Here is a 12,500-nt window from a genome sequence, read left to right as displayed (position 1 = left end):
AAAAGTGCTCACCATTATAATATTGATATTATTTTTTTAACGACTAGCATCGGTGTTTACCAAGTCATGGTTACACGCTCAGACACTCAAACACAAGAAACATACATCGGTCGCGCAGAATGCTCTTGGAAAATCAGTTTTAATCTATACAACCCCCCCCCCCCCAAAAAAAAAAAAAATTTAAAAAAACATACACAAAAGACAGTGTAGTTGACTGCTCGAAACGAAGACATGTGGGAACTTAAAGAAAACAACGTAGAACACAATATCACACGAAGAGCCCTCCCCAGCGCACTGTCTTAATTACCATCAACAAAAATATGTAACCTGTGCTTAGAGGAGAAAAAACAATTCTAAATCATGACTCAACGAAAGATGGCCACAGTTAATCAAGGATATAAACTAACAGCATCGTGCAGACAGACATAACGATTCTTTCTCAATAAAAGCACTTACTTGGCGGGGGCGTGGTCGGGCCAGTAGTAGCGGGTGCAGTCGGAGCTGTACTTGCTGCTGCGGTACTTGCTACAGTTGGGGCTGCTGTACTTGCTGCTGCGGTACTTGCTACAGTTGGGGCTGCTGTAGTTGCTGCGGTAACTTTCACAGTGGGGGCTCCAGTCGTTGCATTTGAAGGCGCTGCTGTAGTTACGGCTACTGTTGGTGCTGCACTCGTGGCACTTGGAGTTGCTGCAGAAGTGAGATTTGAAGCTCCTGTAGTCATGTTTGCAGTCTGAGCTGTACTTGCTGCTGCGGTACTTGCTACAGTTGGGGCTGCTGTACTTGCTGCTGCGGTACTTGCTACAGTTGGGGTTGCTGTACTTGCTGCTGCGGTACTTGCTACAGTTGGGGCTGCTGTACTTGCTGCTGCGGTACTTGCTACAGTTGGGGCTGCTGTACTTGCTGCTGCGGTACTTGCTACAGTTGGGGCTGCTGTACTTGCTGCTGCGGTACTTGCTACAGTTGGGGCTGCTGTACTTGCTGCTGCGGTACTTGCTACAGTTGGGGCTGCTGTACTTGCTGCTGCGGTACTTGCTACAGTTGGGGCTGCTGTACTTGCTGCTGCGGTACTTGCTACAGTTGGGGCTGCTGTACTTGCTGCTGCGGTACTTGCTACAGTTGGGGCTGCTGTACTTGCTGCTGCGGTACTTGCTACAGTTGGGGCTGCTGTACTTGCTGCTGCGGTACTTGCTACAGTTGGGGCTGCTGTACTTGCTGCTGCGGTACTTGCTACAGTTGGGGCTGCTGTACTTGCTGCTGCGGTACTTGCTACAGTTGGGGCTGCTGTACTTGCCGAAGTTTGGGCTGCGGTAACTGCTACAGTGGGGGCTCCAGTCGTTGCATTTGAAGGTACTGCAGAAGTGACATTAGAAGCTCCTGTAGGTGCAGCAGTCGTGAGATTAGAAGCTACTGTAGGTGCAGCAGTCGTGACATTAGAAGCTACTGTAGGTGCAGCAGTCGTGACATTAGAAGCTACTGTAGGTGCAGCAGTCGTGACATTAGAAGCTACTGTAGGTGCAGCAGTCGTGAGATTAGAAGCTACTGTAGGTGCAGCAGTCGTGACATTAGAAGCTACTGTAGGTGCAGCAGTCGTGAGATTAGAAGCTACTGTAGGTGCAGCAGTCGTGACATTAGAAGCTACTGTAGGTGCAGCAGTCGTGAGATTAGAAGCTACTGTAGGTGCAGCAGTCGTGACATTAGAAGCTACTGTAGGTGCAGCAGTCGTGAGATTAGAAGCTCCTGTAGGTGCAGCAGTCGTGACATTTACTGATGTTGCTGAAAGAAGATAATCATTCATTATGCAATCATATATTTTTGTTTATTCATTTTCTTTCATTATTTATTTATTAAATGTTATTTATTCGAACATTTTGCTAGTTCTTCCTTATTTCCTCTTCGTGGTCGTCGCCCATCAGTTTATTGATTTATTCACCTTAACAATGCCACCACAACATAATCTCATTTGTCTGTAACCATTTCTTTCATCCTGTTTTGTTGATAAAGGGGAAACCCAAAAACGTCCATTTTATCCGTATTCGTATATTGAATTGTAGCTTACATTTATTTTCACATTGTTACCGTATCAACCCTGGGAAAACCGTCCAAGGTTGCCAGTTTGGCATTTTAAATGCCAGATTCCAAAAATCTGGCATTTTTGAAAACCGTTTGGCATTAGAAAAATCATTTGGCATTTGGCATTTTCATTTGGCATTTTGTTTTCTTGTATATTATACTTCAAATGACACCTTTTCTTAATTATTACTCGTGTGTGAGTACCTGGCCGTTAACAGCGTTGTTTTTGTCGGAAAAAATTGTAATATCTCGTAACATGCGTTATGTCTCGTTCTACATGTTACTTGTTGTTGTTGGTCAGGGGCCCTTTGTAAAGCGCTTTGAGCACGTTTAGTGGATATTGCGCTATATAAAAGCTCAATTAATTTAGATAATCATAGGGGTAATTTGTCTCAAGGGAAAACTGGAATAACTCAGGCGTCAGCCGCAGTGCAGCGCCGCAAATTGAGCTAAGGGTATTCCACTCGCTGCTGTTTGGTACATCCATGATTTTGGGAGAAAATAAATGTATTTTATTGCTGGAAGAACTTTAAGCTGTTTGGTATCTATTGTCTTTTAGTCCGAATTTAACGGCTAAGTGGTCTAAAGGTATGGTATTGTTGTTATCGGCTGAGGAAGGGTTTCGATCCCGGAACGTTCCGTAGCTTTGTTCTTTATTGAAGCTGTTATAACATTCAGCTTAGTGTCAATTTCAAGAATTGAAAACCCATATATAACTATTATTGAAATTGGGGTTTAAAATTGAGCTTTTGTACAGCGCAATATCCACTAAACGTGCTCAAAGCGCTTTGCAAGGGGTCCCTGGCCAACAGCAACATTTAACATTTAGGACAGGACAGGACATGACGTCTGTTAGGGAATTGTTACAATTTTTTTTCGGACAGAAACAACGCTGTTTACGGCCAGGTACTCATTTTACACTTGGCTGCGATGAGAGAATGAATGTTAGTAAAGTGCCTTTCCCAAGGACTCAACTACTATGCGCCGCTCAGAGCGAGGCTTGATCGAACCCAAGACCTTTCTATCCAGCGTGGCTCAGTGGTCCGGTCTTTGCTTCCTACCCGAAAGGTACCGAGTTCAATCACCCTCCGCTGCGTTGTGTGGCCTTGAGCAAGTCACCTCGCCCTAGCTCAATCTGCGGCTGACGCCTGGGTTATTCCAGTCTTCCCTTGGAATAGACCCTAAAGACAAATTTCCCCTTGGGGATGAATAAAGGGATTTTTTTTGAAAGCGAGTATTATACCACAAGACCTCATAGTAGCCGCACTATAATATATATTAATATAATATAATAATGTTACCTGGTTGCCAGAATAAGCCACAGGCCAGGAGGGCGATGGACAAGAACCGTATCATATGGTTGTGGTGCTCCATATTCGTCTCAGGTCACTCGCTCGTTCCAAATGAACGAAGGTCGTCTTCTCTCGTGTGTCTGGTTGGTTGGTGTCACATGACATGAAAATGGAGAAGAAAAATGAGAGAAATTAATTCATTGAGTCTTGTTCTTCTTCTTCTTCTTCTTCTTCTTCTTCTTCTTCTTCTTCTTCTTTCAGCTTACCCCCAGTTTGCAGGGTGGCCATAATGAATGCCACACCTCTCCATACATCGAGATTACAATTAAAAATTTACAATTGAGCTTTATATAGCGCAATATCCACTAAATGTGCTCAAAGCGCTTTACAAAGGGGTCCCTGGTCAACAGCAACATTTAACGTGTAGGACGGGACATGCCGCCTGTCAGGCGATATTACAATTTTTCGGACAAAGACAACGCTGTTAACGGCCAGGTACTCATTTTACACCTGAGTACGGTGAGAGAAAGAGTAAAAAGCCTTTTCCAGGGACTCAACTATGCGCCGAGCGCGAGGCTCGAACCCAGGACCTTCCGATCCGAAAGCGAGTGTCATACCACTAGACCACACAGCCGCACAGAATCTCATAATATAGCCTGTATTGTATTCATAGATTCATAGCATCATCTTCCTCCAGGCCCAGTTTGTTTTTTTCATATCGTCCTTTACCTTATCCCACCATCTAGTCTTTGGGCGTCCCATTTGTGACCCTTCGTCTCAAAACGGTATTATGTCGGAACGAACCAGATTCTTAAAAGGTGAATTTAATGTTAAAACTGGTCAAAAATATAAATTGTTGGCATCAGCACCCTAAAATATGGTATCCATTCTCATCAATAAAACATACAAACTCAACACAAGTCTGATATTTATGGCTATAAATTCAATTTTCAACATCTTAACCATCCCGACTTAATACCGTTTTGAGGCGAAGGGTCACATTTTCCTTTTTTAATTCATTGAGTAATGATTTTAAAAAAAGAGAAAAAGAAAAAGAAATAAATAACAGGAAGTATTTTCTAGTTCTTTCCATCCAGAAGTGGGGGACCGAATAGCTCAGTTGTTAGAGCTCTCGCTTCACACACAAAAGCGACCAAGATCAATTTCGGGTTCAGACCTCTTTTTTAATGTCCATCCAGCAGTGTCTAGATAGCTGGGTTTGTTCGATCTGGCGGAAAGTTTGTACTTTGCAATAAATAGACTGGCGTCTTATCCAAAGGATAACAATAATGGCTATTGTCCGCTTTACGCTATAGAAACCGGGATAAACTATGGCTCCACGGGCCTCATTGTTCTGAATGACTACTTTTTTTTTTCATCCATTATTTTACCATGCATAAGGCGAATCTTTTCGCTTCATTTATTTACCAGACACGGAGTTAAATCTAGAATTGATCCTAGTCACATATTTTATAACTAAATATGAAAGTATTTTTCGATTTTACATTGTCGTATTGATACATGTTTCCTTACATTCAACGTTGTGTAAAACTGTCTTTGAATGATACAATACAAGCTATATTGTGAGATTCTGTACTTATAGACTATTGAATAAGGCAGTTAAAGGATAATTCCTATATTTATCCTTTAGTAAGATACGACAAGAGAAGATAAGAATACTTTTACAATATATGTAGGACGGGACATGCCGCCTGTTAGGCGATATTACACTTTTTCGGACAAAGACAACTCTGTTAACGGCCAGGTACTCATTTTACACCTAAGTACGGTGAGAGAATGTGAGTAAAGAGCCTTTTCCAAGGACTCAACAATGCGCCGAGCGCGAGGCTCGAACCCAGGACCTTCCGATCCGAAATCGAGTGTCATACTACTAGACCACATGGCCGCATAAGAAATATGATTATTTTTTGCTCCAGCAACAGTGCTGTAAATAAAGTCTCTGTGACTCAATAAATATTGTTAAAAAGGAAAGTTTAGCGTCTTTTAACCTAGATATAGCATTCAGCATTTTTATGGCATAATTTGTAGACCGTGCCGAGAGCAAATTGTTTATTTCATAAGCTTTTTAAAGTGCTTTTTTTCTTTTCTTCCCTTCGAATCTTAAGATTTTTTAAAGTTTCTATTGGGCATCACTGAACCGTATCGGCTTTTTGCACTTGCTAACCACTGAAGCGTAACGATTAAGGTGGAGCATTGGCAATGCAAACAATAAATTAAAGAATGGTATTGTGAAGTTAGATATTATTATCTTAACTCTCTCACTCAATCCTAGAGAATTTTGCTACTTTTCAAAATTGAAAAAAAAATGAATTAAAAATTAGTATGTAGATAGATAGTTTTATTCAGCTACCATTAACATGTGAAAACTAAGAAGATTAACTTTGATGGTACGCCTATAATTTGTGTCAGAAAAATGTGATAAATAAATAGGCATGGGGTAAAAGTAACCCCGGGTAAACTACGGATATAGTCGGTGTTAGGGTTGAGTGGGGAAACTACGGATATAGTCGGTGTTAGGGTTGAGTGTGGAAACTACGGATATAGTCGGTGTTAGGGTTGAGTGGGGAAACTACGGATATAGTCGGTGTTAGGGTTGAGTGGGGAAACTACGGATATAGTCGGTGTTAGGGTTGAGTGTGGAAACTACGGATATAGTCGGTGTTAGGGTTGAGTGGGGAAACTACGGATATAGTCGGTGTTAGGGTTGAGTGGGGAAACTACGGATATAGTCGGTGTTAGGGTTGAGTGGGGAAACTACGGATATAGTCGGTGTTAGGGTTGAGTGGGGAAACGACGGATATAGTCGGTGTTTGGGTTGAGTGGGGAAACTACGGATATAGTCGGTGTTAGGGTTGAGTGGGGAAACTACGGATATAGTCGGTGTTAGGGTTGAGTGGGGAAACTACGGATATAGTCGGTGTTAGGGTTGAGTGGGGAAACTACGGATATAGTCGGTGTTAGGGTTGAGTGGGTTAACTACGGATATAGTCGGTGTTAGGGTTGAGTGGGGAAACTACGGATATAGTCGGTGTTAGGGTTGAGTGGGGAAACTACGGATATAGTCGGTGTTTGGGTTGAGTGGGGAAACTACGGATATAGTCGGTGTTAGGGTTGAGTGGGGAAACTACGGATATAGTCGGTGTTTGGGTTGAGTGGGGAAACTACGGATATTGTCGGTGTTAGGGTTGAGTGGGGCAACTACGGATATAGTCGGTGTTAGGGTTGAGTGGGGAACTACGGATATAGTCGGTGTTTGGGTTGAGTGGGGAAACTACGGATATAGTCGGTGTTAGGGTTGAGTGGGGAAACTACGGATATAGTCGGTGTTAGGGTTGAGTGGGGAAACTACGGATATAGTCGGTGTTTGGGTTGAGTGGGGAAACTACGGATATAGTCGGTGTTAGGGTTGAGTGGGGAAACTACGGATATAGTCGGTGTTTGGGTTGAGTGGGGAAACTACGGATATAGTCGGTGTTAGGGTTGAGTGGGGAAACTACGGATATAGTCGGTGTTAGGGTTGAGTGGGGGAAACGACGGATATAGTCGGTGTTTGGGTTGAGTGGGGAAACGACGGATATAGTCGGTGTTTGGGTTGAGTGGGGAAACTACGGATATAGTCGGTGTTTGGGTTGAGTGGGTTAACTACGGATATAGTCGGTGTTTGGGTTGAGTGGGTTAATATCATTGTTGTTTTATATCAATAAGATATTTGATATTTGTTTTGTTTTGTTTTGTTTTGCTTCTATTTAATTTTTTTTTACAATATAAGTAAAGAGATTGCATGTAAAAAGCCGAAGCAAATATAATATAGTGCATTCACAAAACGTGCTCAAAGCGCTTCATAAGAAGGGGCCTCTATAATATAGCAGCAATGCGTAACATGTACAACAAGACATGACGCCTGTTAGGTGATATTGTAATCTTTTCTGACAGAGACAACGCTGTTAACGGTCGGACGTTACTCAATTTACACCTGAATGTGAGTAAAGAGCCTTTTTCCAAGGACTCAACTATGTTGTCGTTAGTAGAATTCAAGGAAACAAATTATTCCATTTGTTGACCTATTGAAAACAACTCACGATTTGTTTTCTTATGTGGCCTAATACTTCTCTTTTGACGTCATTTTTTGGGTCAGTATCAGGCTATAGACAGTATGCGCTTGGCTAAGAAGCTCACAACATTGCCATCCGGAAGCATGACGGACCAACACACAAAATTATGTGTAACCTTCAACGTTTATAGTCTAGCTAATACAGTTTAGTGAGAATTACTCATAAACGCGAATGGCAAAAACAATAACAAAGACCTGAGTGATGTCAACTTCGAACTATCTATAAGTTTACAATGGCTACGGTCATACCCACGAAACAAACAAACTGCCAAATTTGGACGTTTTGAGATTCTCGCTGATGCCTATCGATGACTTGGTAAACAAATACACAGACCGTTATAATATTCTCTTCTGTAATCTTATCCTTTTTTAAAGATTTTTAGTTGGCAGACCTTATTTAATTGGATCGGCGCAGAATAATGGACCAGAGTTCGACTTCTTCGTTACATTAAATATCGACTTCTTCGTTACATTAAATATCGACTTCTTCGTTACATAAAGTATCGACTTTGCAATTAAAAGAATATTCAATAAATCAACAAACACGATACTTTGTGTTCTGTCGAAATCTGAACAAAAGCATATTTAAAATTTTGCCCAGAAAATTCGTCCTTTAAATATCGATCGATTAAAAGTATCATCTTCTTGGCCAACACATTCTCAAACCTGGGACTTCTTGACGTGTCAGATTTGAGAGTTATTTTTAGAAGCTGAGGGTCATTGGAATCGATCCGTATTTGTGGGACGAGTTTTCTGACTAAAATTTTAATTACGCTGTATTTTTTTTTTACCCGGAAACTGGTAGAATGTTGAAATCGATGAAGCGTGACGGGAACGAATCGGATTGGGCGTGTCTATAGACTTCTACATTGTCGAAGTCTGTTTGTGCGGCTATGTGGTCTAGTGGTATGACACTCGCTTTCGGATCGGAAAGTCCTGGGTTCGAGCCTCGCGCTCGGCGCATAGTGGATTCAAAAGTAAAATCATATGAAATTCTAATTGTTGAATTTATTGCGGTGTAAGCTGAGTGCATTCGATTTCCTCTCCTGTTCGTCGTGATTAATTAGAGAGACGTAGACGCTATAGGGAATGAGGTTAGCGGAAGAGTAGCGTCCCTTGATTGGACGTCACACCTTACAGAGAGAACGTCAATTTGGTTTTGAAGTGTCTCAAGCAGCTTTCACCGGAAGCGAGGACGAGAGACGCATGCGCACAACCAACATGACGTTCTCTCTCTAATAACTTTTCCGCCGGTGATGTCACAGACTATGGATGACGTCCAATCAAGGGACGCTACTCTTTCGCTAATCCCATTCCCTATAGATAGTATGCGCTTGGCCAAGGAGTTCGCAACATTGCCATCCGGAAGTATAACGGACCAGCACACAAACCATGTGTAACCATGAACTTTTATTGTCTGGTTAATACAATTTAATGAGAACAACTCACAAACGCGGATGGCAAAAACAATAACAAAGGCCTGAGTGACGTCATCTGCATACTATCTATACATTTCTGTAGTTTACTGACAACAAACACATAAAACATACCAGCAAACACAGACAAACTACGGTAACCTAAAACGTTTATATCACTATTCAAATATGTATTCAATGAGAACTGATTATCGAAAGGTGTTCTAAAAACAATAACAAAGAAACTCCGTGTGTTGTTTCACTTTGTTGGAAGGAAATTGAAAGAAATTTTAATTCCGAGATAAAAACATCCGAGTTCGATTCCTGTACGGTCATCATCATCATCATCATCATCATCATCATCATCATCATCATCATCATCATCATCATCATCATTATCATCATCATCATCATCATCATTATCATGACCTTTATCATCATCATCATCATCATCATCATCATCATTATCATGACCTTTATCATCATCATCATCATCATCACCATCACCATCATCATCATCATCATCATCATCATCATCATCACCATCATCATCATCATCATCATCATCATCATCATCAACATCATCGCCTTTTTCACCCTGGGTCATCAGGGTACAGGCCACAGACAAACAGTTTCCGAGCTAACTTTTGTTTTATCTCGTTCCACGTCTTATCACTTCTCTGTAAATCAGCTTCTTTCAGCTTTGTCTGTTGTCCTTCTGTCGCCCGAGCTAAAAAAATAAGGATTTGATTTGTCCTGTACCGTCCGGCAACTAAATTGAGTGAGTTGGACCGTGGCCTTCGTAAAGTTATAGATAGTTCGAATATGACGTCACTCAGGTCGTTGTTATTGTTTTTAGCCATCCGTGTTTATGAGTAATGCTCACTGAACTATATTAACCTGACTATAAACGTTCATGGATACACACAGTTCCGGATGGCAATGTTATGAGCTTCTTAGCCAAGTGCACACTATCTATAGCCTGACATTGACCAAAAAATGACGTCAAAATGCCAGTCTTTGGCCACAAAAGAAAACAAATCGTGAGTTGTATTCAATTGTTCAATGAAACGACTTGTTTCCATGAGCTCTACTAACGACAACTCACTAGGCGGTGCAAAAGCCAAATAATGACGTCAAAATGCCAGTTCTTTTGAGTTTCAGTGTCAGGCTATAACATAACGATGGCTACGCTGATACTGACCAAATAATGACGTCAAACTGCCAGTCCTTTGGATTTCAGTGTCAGGCTATAACATAACGATGGCTACAGTTGCACTCACTTTGATTTGATAAAACAAGAAACCGACTGAAAGGAAAGGTCAAATGGAGGTCAAGACGTACCGGAGAGGAAAACGAATGCATTGAGTTTGCAGCCTGAGTAGACATTATATTTATTTTTCACGACAATTTTCCGGTGTCGAAATTTTAAATTCTGTAAGAACTAAATAAAAATTGTAAAAAAAATAAAAAGGAAAAATAACAACAACAAAAAAAAAACAAAAAAAAAAACAACAAACAAACAAACTAACAAACAAACAAAAAAAAAGCCAGTGCATTTATATAGCGCGATATCCACTAAACGCGCTCAAAACGTTTTATAAAGGGTCCCTGACCAACAGCGATACGTAGCTATGTGACAGCGTGGCTCAGCGGTACGGTCTATGCTTCATACCCGAAAGGTACTGAGTTCGATCACCCGCCGCTTCGCTGTGTGGCCTTCAGCAAGTCACCTCGCCCTAGATCACTTTGCGGCGCTGCTCTGCGGCGAACGCCTGGATTATACAAGTCTTCCCTTGAAATAGACCCTAAAGACAAATTTACCCATGGGGATGCATAAAGGGATTTTTTTTTTTGTATCTAATAACATTTTAGAACGAGACATGACGCCTGTTAAGCAATATCACAATTTTTTTTTTTCTGACAGAGACAACTCTGTTAACAGCAAGGTACTCGTTTTACACCTGAGTATGGTGAGAGAATGTGAATAAAGTGCCTTTTCCAATGACTCATTCTATGCGTTGAGCGAGGCTCGAACCCAGGAACTTCCGATCCGAAAGCGAGTGGCATACCACAAGACTTTCTGGAACAATCTCCCCTTATCTCTTCGTGACGTACATTCTAAACTCGCTTTCAGGAAAAACTTATTTATTTCGAGAATCCTTAATTTGTTAGTTATTTTATTTGAGCAGAGGACGATCACAATATATATATATATATATATATATATATATATATATATATATATATATATATATATGTAGAGAAAGAGAGAGAGAGAGAGAGAGAGAGAGAGAGACGGAGAGACAGTGTGTGTGTGTATGTGTGTATGTGTGTATGTGTTTGTGTGTGCTTGTGTGTGTGAATGAGTATGTTTCAGCAAAGTAATTTGTAATTTAAGCGCGTAGAGTCTGGTGTCTCGGAGTTATAGCGCTATATAAGTTTTCATTATTATTATTATTATTATTATTATTATTATTATTATTATTATTATTATTATTATTATTATTATTATTATTATTATTATTATTATTATTATTATTAAAACATTGTAATTTTACATAAATTTCACGCCATCATATTCATTACCATAGATAGTTCCTCACAAATATGTACATTAAAAAAAAATAAAATAGTCCTTAACATTCACAAGTTCCATGTAGCCTGAGTTTAAACCAGATTCTATAGCATGAAACGGAAAATAGCAATTGCTTGCTACCCTTTGGATAAGACGCCAGTCTATCGAAATTACTTTCCGCCAGATGTAACAGACCCAGCTACCCATTCTAGTGATCACGGGATCATTTTAAAATATAAAATCTCGATCGCATCGGGATCGATCTCGGTGACATTGTATGTGAAGCGAGTGCTCTATCAACTGATCTATCGAGGCCCCAATAATATGAACATTATATATATATACAAATAATATAAGCTAAGCAGTATATTATACTGTTTTAAAATACATAATTTTTTTTTAAATTGAGCTTTATATAGCGCAATATCCACTAAATGTGCTCAAAGCGCATTACAAGGTGTCCCTGGTCAACAGCAACATTCAACATGTAGGACGGGACATGACGCCTGTTAGGCGAATTAAAAATTTTTCGGACAAAGACAACGCTGTAAACGGCCAGGTACTCAATTTACACCTGAGTACGGTGAGAGAATGTGAGTAAGGAGCCTTCTCCAAGGACTCAACTATGCGCCGAGCGCGAGGCTCGAACCCTGGACCTTCCGATCCGAAAGCGAGTGTCATACCACTAGACCACATAGCCGAAAGGGGAATAATCCATGGAATTCAAATAAGTAATATAAGCAAAAGCGTTTACCTTTTCCCAGGTCGTTTAGTATTCTCGTAACGTTTCGAAAAATGGAAAAACAAATGAGAACCCTCCAGTACTAACTCCAACGAGAAACTGAAGCCCTGATGCAGTGGGGCCGAGATTAAGAACACTGAGACAGCCCTCGCTTTTGTCGACTGCGCATGCCTGCCTTGCCGCTGTCGTTATGCAACCGTTTAGGCTCCGCCCACTTTCTGTTAACAAATGTAATCAAAAATTGGAATCGTTTGTTTGTTCCCTATTTTTT

The 12,500-nt window shown here is 40.8% G+C and overlaps 1 protein-coding gene across 1 annotated transcript in view; it reads right to left on the bottom strand.

Annotated features, from left to right (window-relative positions):
• Positions 1–12,392, bottom strand: part of LOC144958078 (uncharacterized) — a gene marked incomplete in the record, with an annotated part of 76,312 nt that extends 63,920 nt beyond the window's left edge. Inside the window, 3 exon segments of the mRNA XM_078889690.1 lie at positions 457–1,773; positions 3,372–3,502; positions 12,242–12,392. Coding sequence (XP_078745816.1) covers positions 457–1,773; positions 3,372–3,444 — 1,390 coding nt within the window.
• Between the last annotated feature and the right edge of the window lie 108 nt (positions 12,393–12,500).

The sequence above is a fragment of the Berghia stephanieae genome, chromosome 12 (assembly GCF_034508935.2).
Source record: "Berghia stephanieae isolate SIO BIC M18660-M18661 chromosome 12, UCSD_Bste_1.3, whole genome shotgun sequence".
Classification (NCBI taxonomy): Eukaryota; Metazoa; Mollusca; class Gastropoda; order Nudibranchia; family Aeolidiidae; genus Berghia; species Berghia stephanieae.
The sequence above is the reverse complement of the archived record's forward strand: the minus strand, read 5'-3'. Positions and strand labels throughout refer to the sequence as shown.